This window comes from Brachyhypopomus gauderio, chromosome 17, assembly GCF_052324685.1.
Source record: "Brachyhypopomus gauderio isolate BG-103 chromosome 17, BGAUD_0.2, whole genome shotgun sequence".
Lineage (NCBI taxonomy): Eukaryota > Metazoa > Chordata > Actinopteri > Gymnotiformes > Hypopomidae > Brachyhypopomus > Brachyhypopomus gauderio.
In genome coordinates, this window is record NC_135227.1 from 14,575,991 (window position 1) to 14,599,824 (window position 23,834).

Sequence of the window (23,834 nt, forward strand, 5' to 3'; positions counted from 1 at the left end):
GCATCTGACCCTTTCTGAACTGCAACAAAGTGTAAAACCCATCACGTGACAGAATATTACTACTAATACTTTTTTTTTTTTTACATTTACATTTTGGGCTTTTAATGTGTGTGGATACTAAATATAAATTCAATAATTCAACAATCTTTGTAATATAGAATTGAATTGGAATTTAAACATCTGTAAAATTATTTTGTTGAAATGTCTTTTCTTCCTTTCACACTGGGCCTCATTGACATGCAGTATCAGAGAACTGTATTTGCAGTGAGGTTTAAATGCTTCTAACCCTCTAAATATCTGTTGTCATTGTCACTATGACTTAATTAGTTGGCTTTGACAAGTAACGTCTCCCACATACATGGATGATATGAAAAGAATGGTGTTTGTTACTAAAACGTATTATTTATGTGTACTAACTGAATATAACCAGACACTCATTCTCTGATCGCACAGGCATTGTGCAATAATTACATTAATCACCTTTTTAAAATGAAAAAAGTAAATTCCATAAACTAATTTTGCTCAACATAACAGAAAACAAGACAACATTACATTCTGAATGATAAATTCATTGCATCTGTACCAATGCTGAATTGCCATACATTACAAACCTCTTTTAAGATTTGCTAGAAATCACTGCTACGACTTCTCCGTAGCAGACGGGCTTACATTTCCCTGCTGACCGTTTAACATTCAGTTCTTTAAATGCAACGTTTGTCAGCCACTTTTGTCACTGCGTGTATAATTAACTACTGACACTCAATACAGTCAACAGCTGACACTAGGTGCGCCGGTAGAAATAGAAAGAGGTTAGCATACAGTAAACAACTTCAGCAGCCACTGGCTTGTGACCTTGTTATGAAGTGACATAATTCCCTCACCATTGACATTGTTATGTCATTACATTAACACTACGATTTTGTGTTTTGGTTTGATTAATTCCACTGATGAAAGAAATTTTTGTCAGGAGTCTAAAAAAAAAGAAATTACATTTCTGTTCATTATTATGAATGGGTTTTGAGCTTGACATTTTTGCCCATTAAGGTCACTTACAGACATTGACCTTGTGAGGAGGTAGAAATTAATATTACTGTAGCGCCCTCTAGAGGTGACACAGTAGAACAAACAGCACAAGCTGTAATAGGCAAAAATAAATCAGTGACTTTCTTAAACTGTACAAATCACACAAGTAATCTCTTTTTAAAAAAGCAGCATAAGTACTTAAATGGCATGATGTATATGAGAATGTAACAATATCACAGCATTAGCAAAAGAAACATCTAGAAAAATATTGTTTCTCTACAAAACATCTTCTGCAAAATCTATATTTGATGGCTGTAAAATTATCCATGAATAAATTGTGGCAATAATGGGGAGAAAAACACTATATAAAATTCAGACAGGACTTATGGTCACAAAACACAGTTGTGGTAATAAATAGAACTTTTTCGTAATATTGCTGATATGAAAGCCAAGTAACATTTTATCTTCTCTGGGGATCCAGGAAGAGAACAGAACCATCATGCAAACAAAACAATGGAGCCAAAAGGAAAATACAGAACCTCATATTCATTATATACACACAGACAGCTATATACAGACAGGTCAGAGGTCACAGTTCATTGTTGGAGACTTTCTGACGGTCAGATGTGTTTTCCCGTGAGAAAGAAGAGCGGTTGGTCCTCTTTGGCGTTAGCCGTCTGAAACTCGTCGCTCAGACGGAAGCGCCACCTGTCCTCCAGCTCCAGCCGCACCACCGTCTGACGGAGGGCGCTCCGGTTGGGGCAGATGACACACAGGGTCGCCCCTGGGTAAGCAGAAAGGAGCCGTTAATGTTAAATAAGTAAACCCTCCTAAACGTCCTCAGACACACAGAGACGTCTTGCAGTGATGCTCATGAAAGTCGGGAAAGGCCAAAGGCAGGAGAGATGAGAACTGGGTAAGATGTAAATTATGGATGGATGGATGGATGGATGGATGGATGGATGTTAGTGTTCTATTAGGGAAAATTTGGTTTAGAGTCATGGAACGCACTACAGTGTGATATGGCCTTTTAGGACTGGAAGTATAAAAGTCCTCTATGGCCTACTTGAGTTTTGGATTTGGTGAATGCTTTCATGCCGATGGATTTGGCGACATTTAGAGGGAATGCAAGTGTAAATACAGTCCCACTCCGACCTTTCAGGAACTGGAACTTCTTGAGGAAGCCAGGCGTGACAAAGGAGTCACAAAAATACAGCAGGAGTCCACTGAAGAGCACAGCAGCAGTGCTGATGTTGATGGAGTGTGGCCTGGAGCTGACGAAGCACACCGTCACCTGAGAGACAAACACGTCAAGATCACAGTCCTGCTCTAGCAGCGTGGCTACGTTTGCCAGCCTAAATTGTATGAGCTTTAAAAGCACAATTAAAAATACACAAGCTGTCAGAGAAAAGTTTGGAAGCATATCATTTATTTATTTTAATTTATATACTATGCTAAAATGTGCCCAGACCTCCATGACTTTAGCTGAGTGTCAGAGGGGTCAGGGCATTCCTTGGGGGCAGTGAGGATTGGGGCATACCTCAGTGGCAGTCGATAACGGGGCATTAGGGCGTACATCGGGGGGAGGGGGAGACGAGCCACACCTTGGCTCTCAGTGGGGAGTGGCGACGTACCTCAGGTCCCAAGTTGAGATAGCAGTCGACGGAGAGCACGGGGTGGTCGCAGTTGTCTGCGCTCAGGGGGAAGAGACGCTGGCTGGTGTGCTGCAGGTACTTCTCCAACAGAAGCTGGGCTGGCGTGGCCAGGAACAGGTGCTTGCTGTCCGGGGCACAGACGTACTGGGACGGCTGCACGGTGGTCGGCACGTCCGTCATCTAGACAGAGGTGTGGGGGAGGGGGGGGGGGGGGGGGGGGTGGTGATGATTCAATAGGACACCAACTTGTGCTCCACTGTCAGCCTTTAAGGCTGATAAAATGTGTTTGGGAGCCTTCTGATATGATCTCATTCACATGAACCAAAATCCTCCATCCTTTTAACCGGGCTTCTTCCAGCGTGGCTGGGTGACGTGGTTCTGGTACTCCCAACACAAATCTAGAACATTCTTTCTTTACACCACTGAAAGGAAGAGAGACTGACGGAACATCGTTTACCAGGCTTAAAGAGAACGGCCAACCTTGGTTTTTATGATGAAGGTGCGGTATCCTCCAATGGCGATCTGCTTCTTCATCACACTGAAGTTGTTGAAACGGCAGATGAGGAGGCCGGCACTGTGCACGCGGAGGTTGAAGTCCACGTCGTCACATGTAAATCTGGTGTGGAACAAGAGGGGGGAGAACATCTGTGAGCTATAAACTCCATCATATCTTCTCCTCAGATCCCATTTAAAAATACATTTAAGATTTTAGCTTGGAGGCACTCGATGGCTATTAGGAGGAGGAGGTCTGAGGTGGTGTTGGAGCTCACCGGTTCTGGTTGTACTGCACATCCTGCGTCAGGTCCACGTTGAGGAGCAGGAAGTCATGGAGGTGTCCCCGGGAGAAGGGCTCCCGGCGCTGGCCCGGCCGGAGTCCCTGACTGGACCACTTCCTCACACCACACAGGCCGTACTGGGTGATATCTGGACACGACTCCATATGCTGCAGCACCTGCTTCAGTGAAACGTTCCGCTCGGATTCCATCGTACCGCTGTGAGCAACACACGCGCACACACACACACACAAAAAATACCTCAAAAACATATTTCCCCAAAAGTCAAAGTCTGAAGACATGTAGAAGTGTTTTCACATCACTGCAAATCTCCAATTTGGAGAAAATGACATGCTAATAATCAGAAAGGGCTTTAAAGGGCTTTAAAGGGTTATTAGTATTTTGATGTAATTTTGTAAATGTTTTGGAATGCTGAGGAATGGTGACCAAGTTAAGTAGTGGAGATGACAGGAATGTGGGAAAAGTCTCTCAACAAAGAAGTCGACCCACGTCAGCACCTTTTGGGGTCGATCTCCACGGCGTTCCACATGACGCAGGAATCGTCTGCCAGGATGATGAAGGGCCAGACGTCTTGCGGCCGGCTTCCGTGCTCCACCCTGCGGCTACGCTCCAGCTCCAGATTATGGTAGGATAACTCCTTAATCAGGAAATGTGCTGCTCCTGAGAGAGAGAGAGAGAGAGAGAGAGAGAGAGAGAGAGAGAGAGAGAGAGAGAGAGAGAGAGAGAGAGAGAGAGAGAGAGAGAGAGAGAGAGAGAGAGAGAGAGAGAGAGAGAGAGAGAGAGAGAGAGAGAAAGAAAGAGAGAGAGAGAGAATATTTCAGAAATTACTTTCTTATCATAGCATATTACTATAAGAATACATTATTATACTGGAGAAAGGGCCAGTATTGTGATGCAGCTCCTCCCAGGTTTATTTTGAGTGTAATATGGATATCGCAGTTACCTATACCAGCTCCATTAAAAATGGTGGGCAGAACCAGCATGATGTGGTTGGGCCAGTATTTCTTGTAGACAGCCATCTCATATTCTTTGACAACCAGGATGTGCAGGTGGGAGGCTCCATCCATGGCGTGAAACAGGTTGAACAGACCGTGCTCATGGCGACCCGTGGTGGGCGTGAATATCGGACTCTTAATGCAGTCGGGGTTCTAGAAAAACAGTTTGGCCTTTTTTTTAGAGTGTAGGAAATTATTCCTAACGTGGCTATATGTTTCTAAAAACTAGTTTGACCAACCCTTTACTATTACAAATGTAAACATTGTTTTATATGCCTTTTGGCACCCTTTTTTTATATCAGTGGTTGGTCCGAGCGATAGTCCCTACCCAATCAGAGGTGAGGGGTAGTCTCATGCTCTCAAGCTGGCCTCCTGGTTGGCTGAAGGAGAAGTGATGCTCTTTGGATTTGGGGATGATGAAGTAGAGCTGGATCTCCTCCCCAAGCAGGAGGTGGGAAAATGTGAAGGCGTGCAGGGTGGACTCGCACAGCTGGAAACGCACATCAACAACTTCAAGGTGAGAAACGAAAGATTAACAAGGTACAGTCTGTCCCATTCAACGACCCTCCCCGCAAATGTGGCCAAAGGTTTTTTGTTCTTCAACAAGGCATTATTATTAAGATATGATGACCTGGTATCGAGGGTTGAAGCCCATGTACTGATGGCACTGTTCGCAGTGATGGTAGGTGTTGTACGCTGCGTATTTAGAGAGTTTGATCCGTGCCGTACGTCGCCGCAGGTACACGTCCTCCTGCCTACGAGGGTTTCCTTCAAAACCAATCAGGAAAAGGCAAACCTGCTTTATACAAAACCTCATAACCAGCACACGCCCGACAAACGAGAGTCACACAGCCGATCCGTGTTCCTCTTACTCTCTGCGTTCAGAGCGGAGTCGGGTGAGTAGATGGCGCTGATGTCCTCGTATTTTGGGTCGTGGATGGTGAAGTGGAAGGGCATTCCTCTCACGGCGTCGGCGTCGGGCCAGGACGCAGCGGGCTGGTGGTAGTGACCCGCCTCCAGCTCGGAACCTGGAGAGGAGCCACAGGTCTCGCACACGTGACCTCACAGGACACAAGATGCATTCACAGCTATTCTTCGCCACGATGTTCTCAAAGCCGTTTGAGGACAGATACTGACCGCAGTTGATGTCCTCTTCATCGTAGATGTCCACCTCCATGAGCCTGATGAGCATGCGGGACAGAATGCCCAGGAACTGCAAATACGCCCCGGTCTTCCCAACCTGGACATACACAGCACTGCACAATCAATCCCTCTTTTCATATATCAAAATTTCCATGAAAGTCCCCCTCTTAGTATGTATGTAATGCCGGCATATGTTAATAAACAACGAACATATTAACAAGGAAATATCAACAGTTTGTATCATAAGCCAAATTGCAAATGCAACATGGAATTGTGATCACGATATGATATTCTGACCATATCGCACAGCCCTACAGCTTCCAGGTACATTCATACATTCATACTCATCCAGAACTGCTGACAAACGTACCTGTGGCGGCCCGCTGAGGAGCAGGCGGCGGGGGTGGAAGCTGTCGTGCCGGCCCTCGGCCCGGTTGCTGCTGTCCATGTGTTGGGCCGTGGGTTTGGTCCACTGCCTGTAGTACAGAGACTGCTCGGTGCACGTCATCATCTTGCTGAGGAGAGGTCTGAAGGAGCTGTCCCACTCCACAGATGCGTGCGGGAGGAAGGATGTCGACTTCGGCAGGCCGCTGGAATCCGCCGTGGTGATAAGATCATAGAGGGCTTTCGGGAGGAGAACCACGGGGGGGCGGTTGAGGTCGCGGGCCCAGGAGCAAGAGTAACGCAGAGGTGAGCCCGGCGTGGATGAGGAGCCAGGGGACGTGGACTTGGAGGATCGGCTGTGGGCTTGGGTAGTATCCCCACGCACAGCTGCCTGGTGTAGGGTCACTTTGTGCTGTTTGTGAGGAGAGGAGTCGGCCTGCGGATTCTGGGAGTGATCTGTTCCGGGGAGTGCACTGTTCACTGCAAACCACAAGAGGGAGGCCGAGAGTACAAGTAATTAAAGTAGTACTGAAAATGGTATACACCATTACATGTTTCAGTCCTTCCTTACAGTCGCTAAAAAATAATAAATTTTACTATTACCACTGGACTCGTTCACCCCACCCCAGGAAAAGTTTTCACAGGAAATTATAGTAAATCCCTTAATACACTGCATGCTGTCTGATCACTGCAAAAGGTTCTACAAACATATTAGTGACAGTGAAATCTACCTTCTGTACTACAAACACACAAAATGCTCAACAAACGCTCAAGCATCAACAACAGGCATCAACAAAAGCAGAACTGTTGACTGGTATGACGAGCAGCTCCACTTTTGGACATGGAGTTTACAGAGGCACTGTGATCTCACGTCCACTGTAGGAGGAGACTGGGAGGAGGGAGGGAGGGAGGGAGGGAGGGAGAGAGGGAGGGAGAGAGAGAGGGAGAGGGGGGGAGAGAGAGAGAGAGAGAGAGAGAGAGAGAGAGAGAGAGAGAGAGAGAGAGAGAGAGAGAGACATGTCCTCTTCCATACGGCTCTGCTGAAGTACGGTTCTCATCCTCACTTACAGCACGGCTCCCAGCCACCCACACACTGCTCCACCTTCTCCGTACTGATATGACTCAGCACCATGACTCCCGTCTTTGTCATGCATTTGCGAAATGCAATTTAAAAATTAATCTTCCTTACTGTGCAAAAGGTCAGTTCATACAAACAAGTAAATAAATGTATAGCTTCTGCCAACGCTGTTGAACATTGTAACAACTATATTACGCAGGGAGGTCAGAGGGGGTCAATAAAACTGGACACAAGGATTTCCCATTTACAGAGTGAACAGTTGTAACATGTAATATGAGTCATAATGGTAAGGAGCTTGACTTCTTCACCCTTCCCCCCACCACACAGACAGCAGCCCTCATTTGATGCTGGTAATTGAAGCCGTGCACCACTCCAAACCCCGCCCCCCCCTCCGGTCCCCCCCCAGTCCCCTTACCATCGAGCACAGGCTCCTCCTCCTCGTTGTCGGTACTGCTCGGCTTGTCGGGGTCGCTTTCAGACAGGTCACTGGAGGGGGGCGGCCTGTGTTCGTTGCGTGGCTCCGCCCACACCAGGTAGGCGGCCAGGCCCAGTTCCTGTTCCAGGGCGGTGCGCTGCAGTGCACAGCAGCTCAGAACGCGCTGATCACAGTACTTCAGAGACCTGCGGGTCACGCCGCAAAACAACGTATTCCAGCCTATTCAGTAAAGCTACAGAATACGTGCACTTACTGATGCACACTGCATGATGGTTTTATTAATAGTACATCGGCAATTTTTATTTTTTTACAGTACAAGATGTCAAAACCTATGCATCTTTATTTACCCTCAGTACAACTAAAAGCCACCTTGCCAGATTGATCATCTTCCAAGATGGAACGCTCTAACTGAGCAGCTGCAGGTTGAAGCAGAAGCTGTTTGAGATTGCTGGAGTTGTTTGTGTACCTTGGCAGGGATTCTCCCATTGGATCCATGCCAGTGAAGATAAGGATGCAGGGTAAGGCCTCCAGCTCCAGATAGGTGCTGGGAGTCCAGTCCGGGTCCTGGATCTTCAGCCATATCTACAGACGCATACGGATGAGCTGCGTATTCCCACCAACTCACTGTACAGACACCACGTCTCTCTGGATGATTAGGAGTTACATACGGTGAGCAGATACCTTCAGCTGATTCAAGAAGTGCTCGCCCACGATGATCCCCGACGCAGGGTCTCCCAGAACCACCTCAAAGCGGTCGTGGAGGCCGAGGAGGTCGCGGACCCGGGAGAGGCGCCGGTGGGCCCGCGCGGCCAGCGGCGGGAAGGGGATGCGGAGCAGGAGCATGTGGCCGTGGCGCTCGCCGCACGAGCCCGTCACTCCCAGCAGGCACTGCACCATCTCCAGGGTCTCCACGGAGGTGTGCTTCTGGAGCTGGGCCTGGCCCCCCGCCGTGGCCAGGAGCGCCATGCAGTAGTGACGCAGCAACACCTGGGTGCGGATCACAGCGCTGTGCAGCTTGGGGAACCTTGAGGTGGAGAAGGTGTTCCTCAGTGCGAGTGAAAGAACAAACGTACAATAGCAAAGACACGGATGTGCAGAAATTCTTTACGGCAGACATTATTTGTACAGATGGTGATACGCAATATCATAACTGGACTTGTATACAGATATATAGAGTTCATGAAAACAATAACGGAACAGTAAAAGGTTCTGGCGGGTTTACGCTGCAGGGCCACTGTGCATTGGTACACTGGTAACGGTCAGGTACGTACCTCTCCTCCAGGGCGGCGACCATGCTCTCAAACGAGCTGTCGAAACGCAGCAGGGGGAGGCAGTTCCCCGAGCGAGTGGACTCCAACAACTCGGACACGCCAAAGTACTTGGTTTTCTCATGATACAGATCCACATCCTACACACAAACACAAGTGCACGCTAAACATCTTCCTCGTGTCCCGTGTTAACGTTGTAGAGCAACCATTAGTATGAGAAAGGCACAATGAAATGTATTATTATTATTAGGCACAATGAGATCCAAGAGTAGCTTTGTGTTTAATACTTTGTTGATTTCATTTGCCATTTTTAGCCAATTTTCTCCCAACTTTTATTGCCCAACCAATGACTAGCCAGCCAGCTAATCAGCTCTGACTCATCACATGAGCCACCAATGGCTGTGACATCATTGGGTCTTGATCAAACACTTTTCTGCTGCACCACTGGAGAATCCCAGGTGTCAATACTTTAAGCCCTAATATATTTACATTGTTGAATGGCCAGTGGATCTCATTATAAGGGCTGATGCGGGTGTTTTGAGTCTGCAGGGCGAAGGGGAGTGATGTCACGTGGAGAATCAAGATGTTGGCAGCCTCCTGAATCTGCCTGCAGTTCAGCAGACTGTCCACCAATCCAGAGCTGGGATCACCCATCAGCCTGCCGTGCTCTTCACTGCAGAACGCAGATGGAAAGACAGCATTGACGATCACTGAGCAAGCAGGATTACACAATAGAGCCCACAGGAGGGCGCCATCACCTGCTGATGTCCCAGTGAGCGTGGTCATGCACCAGGATGAAGAGGGTGTAGGGGTTCAACTTGGATTTCTGAATGAGGTCGTTGATCTTTGCTACTGCGGTCTGGTCCAGCTTCACCACATACTGCTCAGCGCCCTTTGCGGACGAACCGTCTTGGTTGAGACCCAGCTCCTGCAGGACACCTGTAGAAGAACCAATCACAAAAACTGTGAGAATAGCCTAGTTACTTTTCTAACTACTGTTTTTGCATTGGGAAACTACAAGTCTCCATTCTGCTGAATGCAAGATTAAAGCAACAGAAGCGTAATCTTCTACCTGAGCTCCAGAGATGCCGGACAACTTGTTGAAAGGTGACCTCAGAGGGTGGCACGCAAATCAGGAACTCCACCTTGTCAAATGAACCGAGGTCCAGGTTGTGAGTGCTGGAGTCGGCGATGGCGCATACGTGAGACAGCAGCTTCCGTGCCACTGCCAGCTGAATGGGGCGAATCTCATGCCAGGCCACCCGGTACTCTGTCAAGGATGGCACACGCGATTCATGCCAGCACGGCTCACCTGCATTTCCCCAAGGTAACCCGAGGTGCAGAACTTCGTGGTAGGACGCAGTGCGTTTATAGTACGAGACTCACCTGCACACACAGGTTCTCCAGCGTGCTCCAGTCTGCAACCCTGAGCAGGGGGGCTGGTAGTCTCCGGACTGGCTTTCTCCAGCACAGCCTCCAAGTCTTCATCTAACAGTGTTCAGAAAGGTTGAAGTCAAAACACTGCAGATCCTTGTGGGCTGACTTGTGCCTGGTTCTGCACTCCCCTTTGATTCAGGTTGGGGTTTGTGTGCTAGAAATGGCCCTCATCAAGCAATAAAGAGAGAGTCTAGAGAGACAGCAGCCTTACCTGGCCCGGCAGAGCTAAACGAGGCCTCCAATTCTGCAGTCATCCCAGTGGAGAGTTCTTGCTCGATCTCTCGCATGCAGTCGTTAGGACAGATCATGCTCTCTGCAAGTGCTCGTGTTTGGTGCTTCCCTGCAGAGAAAACAATGAAAACAATATTCATGAATATCCGCAACCGTAAACAAACCACGAGTAACCACCAAAAAAACCCCTAATACAAATGTGTCACTTCTTCTGATGATCTTTTTGATTGCGGATAGCAAACATGCATCTCAACTGAGTGATCAAAATAAGAGACAAGCCCAAGAGAAAAGCACAAGCACTACTGGCCAGTGTGTGCAATTTGAGTTTAGCGTTTCTTGGCTACACTGACCACCACCACTGCATTGGTACAGTTATAGGCTCCTGTCCCAAATCAGAAGGGTAGCAAACCACAAATCTCATACAAGAATGGTACCACTATGACTTCACATTCACAGGGAGAACAATAATGAATGTATTTATAAATGAATTTGTCAATACATGTTCAGTGTTCATTTGTTAACATGTCCTCGTATCCAAATTCTATGGGTTTGTGCAGCCCACACAACATCTGGAAATCAAACCAGCTTCCCACCTGTTACTACAACGCAGGACTCTGTCTCCTGACTCCGGCCCATGCAGATGATGACAACGTAATGGGTCTGACTCAGCCTGCCTTCCAACAGCCTCTGGAAGGTGTCGTCCAGCGCCTCGGCCAGAGAGGGCGCCGTGTCCAACACCAGCACAGACTCACCACAAGAGCTGGTGGCCAGCTTGGCCAGCCAGGGCAGCTGGGAGGAGGTGAGGGGCTGGGCCAGACCCAGAATAGGGGTGGGGAACTGGGTGTGGTTCTGCTGGTACTGTCGGATCTCCGTCAGATGTGACTCGCGCCAGGAACGCATGAGGATTTGCTCCAGGTCTTCCATCAAGGGCACCTGGTCAGGGGCTTGGACGACCCGAACCCAGATCAGATCACCATTACATGCACAGAATAACAAACTTGCTATATAATAACAAGTTATATTTTTGATAATGGTATTAATAAATGTTCTAAATGTAACCAAAATGTACTAACAGTAAATAGCTCATAAATGTCTGTCTTAGAAGCCATTTGCACTACTTTGAAGATAAAATTATGCTGAAATGGATTTTTAGTCCATCAACAAATAGAAAATATATACAGTATACACAACGTGTAATACATAAAACGAGGGCAGTTTACTGTATTGATTTACTACACCAGAGGTTCTTAGGTACCCATCATTAACTGAGCAATTTAGGCATGAGTGTGTGTGTGTGGTAAACAGTCCTAAGTGTGTGAAGTGTGTTCTCTCACCCAGCTGCACCAGGTAGTAGATGGTGAGAAGCACCTGCATCTCAGTGGAGAGGGGCTGGATGGACGAGGCCCTGTGCTGCTCATAGATGCGTGGGAGTGTGTGTGAGCCACGGTAACACACCTGCAGACGTGTGTTCACCAACACCTCACCTGTGTTCCCGCACAGGCGCGGTAGAGCCCCGTGTCCTGCGCACGCGCACGCGCACGCACATGCACACACACACACACACACACACACACACACACACACACACACACACACACACACACACACACACACACACACACACACACACACACACACACACACACACACACACACACACACACACTCCTCTTTAACCCCAGGTTGTGTGAATGCCCATGGGTCAGTGTTCACATTATACTAGGGTCCAATGCAGTTCATACCAGAGTAAACCACCAAAGACACCACAATGCAGACATGCTAATAAATAATTCTGACATTTCCTAATTGGGACTGAATGGGTTTTAGAGTACGTGAGCCTTATTTAGATATTTAGACAAGATAAGCACAGTGCCACAGAGCACTACACATGTGCTTTGTGCTTCTGTAGTTTGGAGAACATATCTCACCTTTAAAGATGACTGGCTGCAGTCCGCATATCTGGAGCAGATTATCAGGCACTGTGACACACTCCCCTGGAGGGAAGAGGGCCGAGGACCCCTGACCCACAAATCCTGAAGTCCCACTGTCTGCTACATGTGCGTGCGTGCACGCGCGCGCGTGCACACACACACACACACACACACACACACACACACACACACACACACACACACACACACACACACACTTTCAGCACAAACCGCATGAACTGGCAACAAAGCGACAATTTGAAATCTCTGACACATATTCAGCTACAGCTGTTCTAGCACACATGCGTACACACGCGCGCACACACACACACACGCGCACACACCTCTCTTAACAGTGCTGAGCACTAGAAGCACCGAGAACTGCACAGCTAGCACACACCTACACAAAGAGCACAAACCCAGAACACCCACATTATTTACTGAGCAAATATCTCTAACATGTTCTACACAGCAGAACCTTCTTTATGGCCAAACAGGCACACGTTCATAAAGACTTACATCAGTCATACACCTGGAACATGACACTCAACAGATTTGACCATTTCAAGTCCGAGGCACAGAGCAGCAGGCGGGAGAAGTGTGTACCTGACTTTGTGGCGCTGACGGTGCTGGAGGGAGCAGGTCTCTGTACTTCAGAGGGTCCTGAGGATTCAGGAGACCAGCCTTTGTGTCTTTTTTTGGGTGGGCCTGTGTTTGCAATGGAACCTTAAAGGAGGAATGGGATTATCACTTTTGGTAAAAAAAAATTTAAGAAAAGGAAAAAAAAAAAGTTTTAAAAGTCTGTTAAAAAACAGGTGGCTTGTTATGCACTGCTGTTCACAGCATCCATCCTAATGTAACATTGTGAGTCAAAGTCCAGTAACATTCCCATGTCAACGTAATGGAGTGTGATGATGAATGAATATAGAGGAAGCTTTAGGTTTGGTAGTGAGCAGTCACTCAGCTTTACAGGAACAAGACTGGGATGGTACGTGTGGGTTTTTTTGTGCTATTCTGATGTTACTAGAGAAACAAAAGTGAGGAAGCAAGTGAGGTGTGAAACCCCACTACTAAACTCTGGATCCCAAAGAAAGCCTTGCATTTTACAACACCGACCACAAGAGGGGGAGGGGCCTTTTTTTTTTTTTTTTTGCTCTTTATGAGCTGAGAGGGAAAACCTTTTACTGCCCCAACAACTGAATAATAACAGACAGTGAAAACAAAAGTGGAGGAGGAAGAGGTCTACACCAGACAGCTGGGGCTCTTCCTCAAGCTCTCAGCCACTTTAAAGAGGAAGCCGTCTCTTTCATGGAGGTGTGATGTCTGACAGGGCGGCTCTCACCCCACCCCTCCCCCCCACCCCCCCCCACACCCCCACCTGAGGCAATTAAACGGTGGGTGTCTGTCCTTTATCTAGTTTAGCACACCAAAGCTATTTTTTTGGTTTAGAATCAAAGTGACTTTTCCTGCTAAGAATTACCAATAACGGTGAGCCTTCCTGGGCCATAAGCAGCCAGGCCTGCCTGGGGCAAAGGCTGCTGGGATGCAGAAATGTGGCTGCCATTGGTCATGGGGAGGGAAGGTTCAGACGCTTGGAGATGGCCGTTCAGGTCTGTGGAACAGCCATGCAAGAAATCATGCTGAAGTAAACAGACAGTTAACAAGCTTTTGTTCACTTGTATTTCATAATTATACAATGAACAAGGATACTATTTTAAACCCACAATATTTAGATTTATAAAATAAATATATTTATTCTATAAATCTATTTAAATCAATATTTCAATTTTTGGCTTTACCTCTGGCAGCAAGAATATGTTAAAACAAACAAAAACAAAAATGAAACCGAGTGTCCTCTGCCTACCTAGACTAAATGGATTTTCTGAAATCACATTCATAGCCTTGGCTGGCAGAACTCATGGTGCACAGTGTCTGTGTTTTGTGTCTATGTGAGTGTACCGGTGCAGCTGGCCGAGTTGGGGCCGGGGCCGGCGCTGGCCGAGCTGGCCAGCGGGTCATTAGTCCTTGGAGCGGCCGGTGTCTCCTCAGCGCTCGCCACAGTGGAGGTCTGTCTTACACGGCCGTCTGCACAAAGACAAGCACAGAGAGCCACTTTGCAACCTCACGCCACGCACCTTGGCTCCGCCCACCTCGGCTCCTCCCCCCTCGCCGCTGTACGCAGAAGTGCTTTCGTGGTGCGGCTTACTTATTCCTTTCCAGCAGATGGGCGGGCCCTTGACCAGCAGCCCCTGAGCACTGCGCAGCAGGTGGTACTTTAAGTGCTTCTGTTTCTTGGGCTGGGTGGTGAGGTTCAGGTTGATGTGGTTGGAGAACTCGGTGAAGTAGCGGAAGCCCTTCTCGCCACAGCCAACGCAATTCCCCGAGAAACCTGGAGCACCACGTCAATTCAACTTTATGCAGTGCTTTTAATAATGGACCCTACAGATCTACAGATCTATACAGCGCAAATGAGCAAGCCAGAGGTGAGATCCTTCCAAACCCAACCTCCCTCAAGACAACACATAGAAGTAGATCTGCTGAAACTCTGAGAATTACGATCAGCATATGAAGATGGTCTTTATATGGCGCCTACAGGAGAGCAAAGAAACGTTCTCGTCTGAGTCGCTTCACTTGCAGGTTCTCAACTGGTGCTGCATCTTCTTAAGCAGCGTCACAAACCGAAGCATAAACCAGCTGAAATCTAGTTGGCTGTCTTCACTGTTAGCTTGTTTCCATAGTCACCATTGGCACTGAGCTGATGCAGGGGCCATAGAAACCAAACCATGAGTTAAAAACATCTCTGGGAGAATTGCAAATCTCTGTGCACTAGGTTGGAGTGCCCTGACCCAGATCCTAGTGCTTGGACCGCCCCACTCTCTTTTGCTCCCTCACGTTTGTCTGGATTCATCTTTAAGGCCCCATCTTGTTTTTTAAAGATTATTTCTATGTGAAAAGTCCAGAAATAGAGTCCAATCTACACAACGAAATAGCTGTGAGAACAGAATCAGAAACACTGATTCACGTAAACTCAGCCGTGTTCAACTTTTGGGTTTTTAGGTGAAACTAAAGAATTTGCTAAACATTTTCAATAGGTAATAATCTTTGGGAATTTGGTTAGAAGATCCTCAAACTGACATTCACCATAAAAACCCCTTTGGTGAGGAAACAATTTGGCTCCTAGTAATGACTAGGGATGCACCGAAAATTCGGCCACCGAAAATTTTCGGCCGAAATGGCTTAAATTTGCATTTTCGGTTTTCGGCCGAAATACTTTCATCACCGAAACAACACGGCCGAAACAATGTACTGTGATGACGCAAGCAAAAATCGCCACCTGCACGCGCTTATTTGGATAAAGCTAGCAAAAAAGTTTTCCAGTGATGGCGCCAAGGCAAAGGACATTACACCAAAAATTATGGAACTCGCTGCCAGACGATCAGCCGTTCTCTGTCGTAGGGATTTCGTAGGCTAATAGAGCACATTGAGCCCCGTTATGTTTTGCCGAGCAGACGACATTTCTCAGAAGCGTGTTTACCTGAGCTGTTTAATGTTGTTGCAACTCACGTCACGTTTTTATGAGAGAATTTATATTTATCTTTCAGGCCAGTCAGTTATAATTAAATTTAACTCGTATAAAATACATATATTTATCCTCTCAGATAAAAACGGTCTGCAAGCGAGTTAAATTTAATTAGGGGTCGGCCGTTGTCAGCGTTATCGTCGTTATCGGCCCACCACTAATTTTATTTTATAATATGCATTACTGTAATGTCAGTGCTAAATAAATATTTTCAAATGAAATTTTGTAGTTGATTTATTCTTTGAATAGCAATGCCTTGATTTTAGTGAGGTTAGCCATAAATCCAATGTTACTAATAATTGGTATAATGTAGGCTATTTCGGTGTTTCGGTTTTCGGCTTTCGGCCTTGGTTTCCTCATTTTCGGTTTTCGGTTTCGGCTAAGAATTTTCATTTCGGTGCATCCCTAGTAATGACCTCAAATCAAACCCTAGTGGCTCTTACCTAAAAGTGCATTACGGCCACGTTCGTCGGGAAGAAAGCGCTGGTCCACTGCGCACACCAGTATGTGGTCAGGTATACTGGGAGACTTGGCGCCCACCAGCAGGAACCCCGTTGGCACATCAACACATTCAGCAGACATGGAGGCAAGACGCAGGTCTTTCCCAGCCCGACAGAACCCTGCCAAGCGCACAGACATTAGCCGACGCTTACAAAGGATCTACTCACAACTACACGAAATGATGAGCTTTCAGGACAAGGCTTTATTAAATAATTCTGGTGTACTGTTCTGCTCCATTGAACTGGTACTGTTGTGCAATGTGGAACTGTACTAATGCTGAACATCTCCTGTTTCTGTATCTACTCAAACAGTACCACTCTATAACTCAAACAAACAGTACCACTCTATAACTCAAACAAACAGTACCACTCTATAACTCAAACAAACAGTACCACTTTCTCACCACTCAAACAGTACCACTCTATAACTCAAACAAACAGTACCACTCTATAACTCAAACAGTACCACTCTATAACTCAAACAGTACCACTCTATAACTCAAACAAACAGTACCACTCTATAACTCAAACAAACAGTACCACTCTATAACTCAAACAAACAGTACCACTCTATAACTCAAACAAACAGTACCACTCTATAACTCAAACAAACAGTACCACTCTTACACAAACTCAAATTATAGAACAGTACAGTGACATTGATACTGCAGTTCTGAGTCAGATTTGATAAAGATGCAGTATGTGCCGTGTAACCAACAGCTAAATGAGTACTGAGCTTTTACTGTGTTGCATCAGAGCTACTCCACAAGTGTAACACACTGTACACAGGGCTGCACACAAACAACAGGGCTACACAAGATTGGCAAAACAGTAAAGAAATTGTCACAGGTAAATGCTACTGCAATATGTACAAAGTTCAGGACAGACTTGAAATAATATTTAATAATATTTGAAAAATGTATATAATAATAAATAATAATATTTGAAAAATGAAAGCCACTTTAGAACAAGGAAAAATGTCTGCACGTTACTACACTTATCGTTGCCATCTCAGATCATCTGATCTCTGATCCAGCACTCATATGAGCTCTGGGGTGATGCTCTTCTAACCAGGACTGCAGGACTCTCTAAGCACTGTGCAGCATTATGCAAGCCCATATTCCAGAGGGCAGTGATACGACATCGGTGCTGTTTGGTTCTCTCACCATCAGTAGTGCAGGAGCCTTCAGGTGGAGGTTTCATCTGGTATGGAATGGGAGGACTATTGGACTCTGAGCCATCCTCATCATCATCTTCCTCGTTTTCCACATGGCCTTCTGAAGAAAACACTGTTTGAGACTCTTGAGATTGTTAGTTAACTCAGCATATAATCCCTAAATGCTGGCCATCTTCCCTGGCAACGCTCGGTCTCTGCCCTGTTTGTATTCAGGTCTCGTCTTCATGATTCTCAGTGCTGGGATTTAGATATGGGGGCTGACCCGGCCAGAGGTCTGTGAACCTCTGGAGAGCTAGATTTTTCTCTTTATGCGAGTCTTTTACAAATCTAAGAACAGGCTATACACAGGATTACTAGTCTATTCAACAGTGTGTCTTCATGACTGGACAGTTCTGGGTCATGCACTGGTGTGGTTGCTTCTTCACAATACGACAAGTGGCTGATTTACATTATCTAACACCTGAGTGATTTATTTCAGCATCATGATGGTCTGCTTTACTTGCGTGGACATCGGTCCTGATGAACCACAACAGCAACAGATTTCAGAACCCGGTGTTCCACTAGCATGTGAGGGGTCCTACCATTTTGAGGGCCGTGCCTCTGCTCTGGCTCCAGGTAGAGCTGTGAGAAGACGGGTCTGGGCACGACCGAGCTGGATCGCAGGGACGCCTCAATGGAGTTGTGCAGGACCTCCTCGAAACGCGTGGTACGCAGCTGCCCCGCGTACGAGTTGCCCATCTGCTTCCAAACGGACCGAACAAAGGCAGTCGGAACCAAACGAGGCAAATGTCCATGCGTGAAGGAAAGAGAGGCCAGATATGGTGTGATGATTAAAAACAGGCCTATTATATTGCCAAAAGCGCTTGATGAACCCACTTCATTGCTAGGAAAATAAGTAAACAACATTTAAACATCGACATGCAAAAGGCATGAACCATCACAAGATTTATCTGAATATGATGATGTTAATGCCAGCACATTGTTACTTTAACAGCTAAATCAAACAATATGGAGCCTGTGGGAGAAGCCAAGTCCCCCAAAGCGAACATCTTTCTCAGAAAAGTTTACGTAAAGGGGAAGCTTGATGGAGTTGCAAGTGCATACACACACATCCCAGAAGAATGAATCACTCGTCACTCCCAGACCAAGTCAATTCACCAATGTCTTTGTTATGACACGGCCTATGAAAACTCAGCCTTCCCTGGAGAGGTCAGCAGCAGTGGGAAATCCAGACACAAAGTCCTCCTAACCAAAGTCAGGTCGTCCTGACCTGAATGAGAGAGAGTCTGTGTGTGTGTGTGTGTGTGTGTGTGTGTGTATGAGGGAGGGAGAGAGAGAGAGAGAGGGAGAGAGCACAATCTCTCCCACAGTAAACAGCAGCTTGATGTTGAGGTGGCTACAGCAAATCCAAAAGCACCCCCCCCCCCCCCCCACACACACACACACACAGAGAAATAACAGGATCTGTGGAAAAGCAGCTGATTTGATTTAACTCAAACTGTAGCCAAGCTAAACCACAGAGATGATGCGGTTTAATATATTGCTCAAATTGCTCATGTGTCGCATCACATCTTGCGAGTCAGAGATAGGAAAACTAATGTCTAAAAGCATCCAGTCACTGAAAAGATTCATCACAACCATGTTTGAAGTGTACAGCATTTGAAAAGTACTACCCAGAATGGAAAAGGTATTGTAACTGACAGCAGATAGCACTGACAAACTGGCTTTGATGCAGGAAACACTTGGGTCACAAAGCCCTTAGCACGTAATCCCAGCAGCCCCCAAATGGCCAATCCCATATGGTGTTCAGCAGAGCCACACACACACTACCACGCCAGGAAAGCCCTTCTTAACACAATGGTTCATTAAAAAGGCCACCAACAAAGGCTGGTGTCTAACCACACTCACAATCACAACAATGTGGCATTTTATCCATTTTACTTAATGCCTACTGATTTCTCTGCTGGTCTGTCTGTGATATTTAAGTCTAAAACAATAAATGCATTAAGAGTTTTATATGAATGAAAACGCTGTATTACAAGCCATGTATTCTGAAATACTAACATGTTCTTACTTCCCTGATATCTGCAGTGCCATCTCTCAATGCAGTGATATTTTTGTTGCTTTACAAAAATGAACTACAAACATTTCCTAATAGGAAGCACATCCATTTTAATTAAATTTATATGTTTTAGTGGACAAAAACTATAGCCGAAATGAACACTCAATAAAATGGTTATATTTATATAGTTCTAAATCCATTGGAATTGCTGCCTGGATCAAATGCGACATTAGTGAACGAGCACACATTTCACTTACCGAAGCCAATCCAATCAATCTAATAATCAAGATGGGATAATGGCTGCATGTGTGCCTTACAGATCACCACCAGTGAAGATAAGTGTGTGGTGGGGTCTATAGGCAAAACAATCCAGGCAAAGGATTTACAACCAAGCGCTAAACATGACCACTTCACTTGAGATTATGTTGTCAAATGACTTGCGTTCTCCTAAGTAGGGGGCTGGAACAGGCTGGAATTTCCAAGAGGCTCACATGATGTGTTGCAAATACCCTCAAAATAAAGCTGACCGTCTGTACTTTAACCCCTCTGTCATTGTTTCATTTAGAACCAGAGTAGGTTTAAGCTAAAACACTTTGACTTTCTACTTACTTAAACACTGCAAAAAACACAGGAACCTAAGATCCTGCATATTTGTTATACCAGGAGAACCAGTGTGGAAGTGTATAAGTCCACGTTTGGTGGTTTTTTTTTGCACCTTTGTAGCTAATGAACAGGCTTTCCTGGCATGCATTGTCTGGTAAAGAAACAGATGCAAATAGACGTGCTCTGGAGTTTAAAGGGTGGAGAGACGTGAAGGGTGGGGTTGCGGTGGCTCGGAGGACCCCCCCCCCCGAGCCCCACCCTCCCCACAGCTTCCTCCCAGGGAGGTGATGAGCACTTTCATCTGTCCCCTGCTCCTCCCTGCTGGCCACAGGGCCCCACCATTGTAGCTGTGTTTATGACCTCTTGTCTACAAACATTCTGACCTTCTCCCTTCTCACTCCCTCACTCTGCCTCCACGGGTCTCACTCCACGCATCTCACACACTCCTTACACTCACACGTCCCTTCCTCATATGAGTCTCCTCATATTTGTCGCATTAGCACATGTGCAATGACAGATTCATTCAGTAATAGTTTACAATTCTGCAAACACTTTTCTATAACGCTGATCCTGATGACAAGATGCATACGCCAGTAAGCTAAATCTGTTGCATTATGGATCTCTGGCACCGTCTCTTGGCACCGTCTCCAGAACGGTCACCTGTGGGTGTCCCTCCTGTCCTTCCACAATGTGTTACTTTCACTACCCTGCTACAAATAAAGAAAAGAGGGGGTGGGTGGCTTTTAAGAATTTTTGCCCCAGGAGGTAGAAGTGAGTCTGTCTGTGTGTGGTGTGTGTGTGTGTGTGTGTGTGTGTGTGTCTGTGGGGGCTGGGCTTGCTCATTCCCTGCTCCAGACAAGCAATAAAATGTAGTGGGCAGTGAAGCCATGAGGAAAAAAAAAGTACCATTCTGTAGTCAAATACCTGATGCGTCTTCCAACAAGACACACACACACACACACACACACACACACACACACACACACACACACACACACGAAGGCCCATTACGTAGCAATAGGCCAAAGGTCAGGGGTCCAGATAACAATGTTTGGGCAGAGCTTTGAAGTGCTATGGCATGGTCCAACTAGTGGCTCACTGCACACAAAGAAATTGCTGGGGCCAGAAAGATAACCCTACTCCATTCTTCTCATCACCTTTAACCTCTGGCCTCTGCACCCTGACAGAAAGATCACATTTCAGGGCTGGAGAGTTGCATTCAGACAACCCCCTCCATACACAGACACAGACACACACACACACACACACACACACACACACACACACACACACACACACACACACACACACACACACACACACACACACACACACAGTTTCACTTAGGCTTTGTGTGGCATGAACAAAGACACATAAGCATATATAAGATATTTCTGTGTGTGTCCTATTCCTGGAACATTACACTTAAGCAATATGGAGCTTGTCTTCTCCCACAGGCTCCATATTGTTTGATTTACATTATCCTCAGAGGATCGAGGAGCAGAGTGGATGGTGCATTTAAGTCACATGATGTACTGATGGACTGGATGCCACATTCTTAAGAAGGAAGCTCTGGCCACCTGTCCGACACAATGGCTTCCTTCCCATAACACCAGAGGCTTCAGCAACAGAGGCCTTTTCACCACCTTTCTTTCATCTGCTCGTATAAAAACACTTTTAGCTAATGGAGTGATGCAACTGGGACGCAAGGCCATTGTGAGTAATGTGGCTACATGGTGTATAACAGTATAAGTATATAGCATCACACTATACAAAACAAGCCACTTCCTTTCACAAACTGTCCTATTATTGAGCTGCAAACACCACATTAGTATTGTGGGATGATTCTGAGTAGCAACAGGTCCAACTTGGCTAGACTTCAGTGATCTTACATTTCTGGATGGAAATGCTCACGTGGTTCTGTTTTTAAACAGTTTAGCTACATACAGAAAGGCCCATGGTGTTGGGAACACTGAGAACCTCTCACACTGCTCAGCTGCTCTGCTTCCTGCGTGTAGACACGGTGCCATTCGGAGGGGCTTCTGCATAAAGGTCACAGTTCAGGAATCTGAACTGTGCTAAACAATTGTGTTTACCTGACTAGATTTGAGGTTTCTTCTACAGCAATAGAATAGTTAAGTACTCAGAGAAGAAAATCTGGTCATTTAAAATTTTATTTTGTGATACTAAATTCTATACTTAGTTGCCTGGATACAGTGCATACTCATTACACAGCAGTTCAGTTCAACCTGCAGGATCTTTCTCTCACAACACACAAAAACCAGACCCATGAAAAGACTGCAGTTAGGATTTCAACAGGCTTATTTGAACCCATATTAAAATGCTCCGTAAATGGTTCAAATGCTTTTGAAATTAACTTTAACATACACTGGAACTGAGTTCTGAATGCTTATTTGTCACATAAACAACACTTTTTTTCACGTGTTGAAGCACAACTAGTGCTGAATCCACATACTAAAACTCACTACGGACATCAGACAGAGGTTTGGCCTTCAAAGCAAGTTTAAAGATTAGACTATCTTTCAATGTTTGTGTTGTCAATACAAATAAAGGCAGGAAAAAAACTGAAACGAACCTACGTGTTAATAAATACAGCTTGATGCACCAGAACAGAAATGCCATCCATTTTTTAAAACTCAAACAAACAAACAAAAAAAAACCCCACAACAAAAAATAGCCAAACAAACAAACAAACAATTGCAGGTTATATCAAAAGGTGGGAAGAGAAAGCGCTCCAGTGCCACTACTGTGTTCAGCAGAGTGGACTGCACCTCTACAGAACTTTAAGCTGTTATCATTTCCCCACCACACCTGTAACTGTCTGTGCCTTGCACTGCATATAATTTAAGTCTATTTCAAACAGAGCAAAATAAACAAAAAGTCCAAAATGTGCTTTAGACTCAAGTGCATTTTACAGGTTTTTCAAGATGTAATCGATGCAGCTTGTAATGACCAAGAAGGGAGCTCGTGGTCATTAGAAGCTTTGATTAGCAAATGTTTCAGCAAATAGACAAATTTGAGACTTACCTCCTAAAATTAGGAAAAAACCCACTCAAATATTCCTAAGCGCTTTGCTGGAAACAAATAGGCTGTAACTCACATAGCTATTTCCGAGGTGCGTTTCAGCTGTGTGCGCTCGGCGCGGTAAAGTGTTAGTACTACTGAACGAAGAGCAGAAATGTCAGCACCCGTTTAACAGAACACCCCTTCACACAGGACGGAGATGGTATCACCCATCAATCACCATCAAACACGCAAACACGGACAGTAACTACTGTCAGTCGGCCTGCACTACTGTAGATACATAGTAGTCATTTGGCGAGAAAACATGTGAGAATACGACATATTTGTATTAGGGGTCATAGAAAAAATATTTTTGTAATATACTTGCATAACTTACCATTAACCTCCAGCTGTTGATTTTAGGTTTTTGCTCGTATCCAGAAATTGGTTAAGAAAAATATGTAGATTTTTATCATGTAATTATTTCTGCTTGGGCATTTGTAATTATGCTTA

At 45.9% G+C, this 23,834-nt stretch overlaps 1 protein-coding gene across 5 annotated transcripts; it reads right to left on the reverse strand.

The window, feature by feature from the left end:
- Nucleotides 1-377: 377 nt before the first annotated feature.
- greb1 (growth regulating estrogen receptor binding 1) lies at nucleotides 378-23,483 on the reverse strand. Of its 5 annotated transcripts, none has more exons than XM_076978736.1 (32): nucleotides 23,346-23,483; nucleotides 18,214-18,370; nucleotides 17,622-17,729; nucleotides 16,399-16,575; nucleotides 14,582-14,764; nucleotides 14,335-14,460; nucleotides 13,856-13,987; nucleotides 12,982-13,101; nucleotides 12,373-12,492; nucleotides 11,779-11,964; nucleotides 11,038-11,388; nucleotides 10,425-10,553; nucleotides 10,163-10,264; nucleotides 9,849-10,046; nucleotides 9,535-9,715; nucleotides 9,266-9,449; nucleotides 8,780-8,916; nucleotides 8,190-8,532; nucleotides 7,975-8,090; nucleotides 7,488-7,693; nucleotides 5,981-6,474; nucleotides 5,605-5,707; nucleotides 5,340-5,495; nucleotides 5,099-5,235; nucleotides 4,796-4,957; nucleotides 4,416-4,620; nucleotides 3,970-4,132; nucleotides 3,449-3,670; nucleotides 3,159-3,294; nucleotides 2,658-2,858; nucleotides 2,179-2,317; nucleotides 378-1,807 (listed from the first exon to the last, which is right to left on the reverse strand). In XM_076978736.1, the coding sequence occupies exons 2-32, from the start codon at nucleotides 18,368-18,370 to the stop codon at nucleotides 1,644-1,646; spliced, it is 5,538 nt and encodes a 1,845-aa protein (XP_076834851.1). In that variant the 5' UTR covers nucleotides 23,346-23,483; the 3' UTR covers nucleotides 378-1,643. The 5 variants fall into 5 exon arrangements, with proteins under 5 accessions (XP_076834851.1, XP_076834849.1, XP_076834850.1 ...); XM_076978734.1 differs by having other exon boundaries at nucleotides 12,373-12,495; XM_076978735.1 differs by having other exon boundaries at nucleotides 17,622-17,732.
- Nucleotides 23,484-23,834: the final 351 nt, after the last annotated feature.

Excerpts from the sequence above, each read along its gene's own strand:
- greb1 (XM_076978732.1), bottom strand. The coding sequence starts at position 18,370 with ATGGGCAACTCGTACGCGGGGCAGCTGCGTACCACGCGTTTCGAGGAG. Across the intron at positions 9,716-9,848 it reads CCGGCATCTCTGGAGCTCAG|GTGTCCTGCAGGAGCTGGGT; the intron begins GTAGAAGATTAC and ends GTTCTTCTACAG. Across the intron at positions 5,496-5,604 it reads TGAAGAGGACATCAACTGCG|GTTCCGAGCTGGAGGCGGGT; the intron begins GTCAGTATCTGT and ends GCTCCTCTCCAG.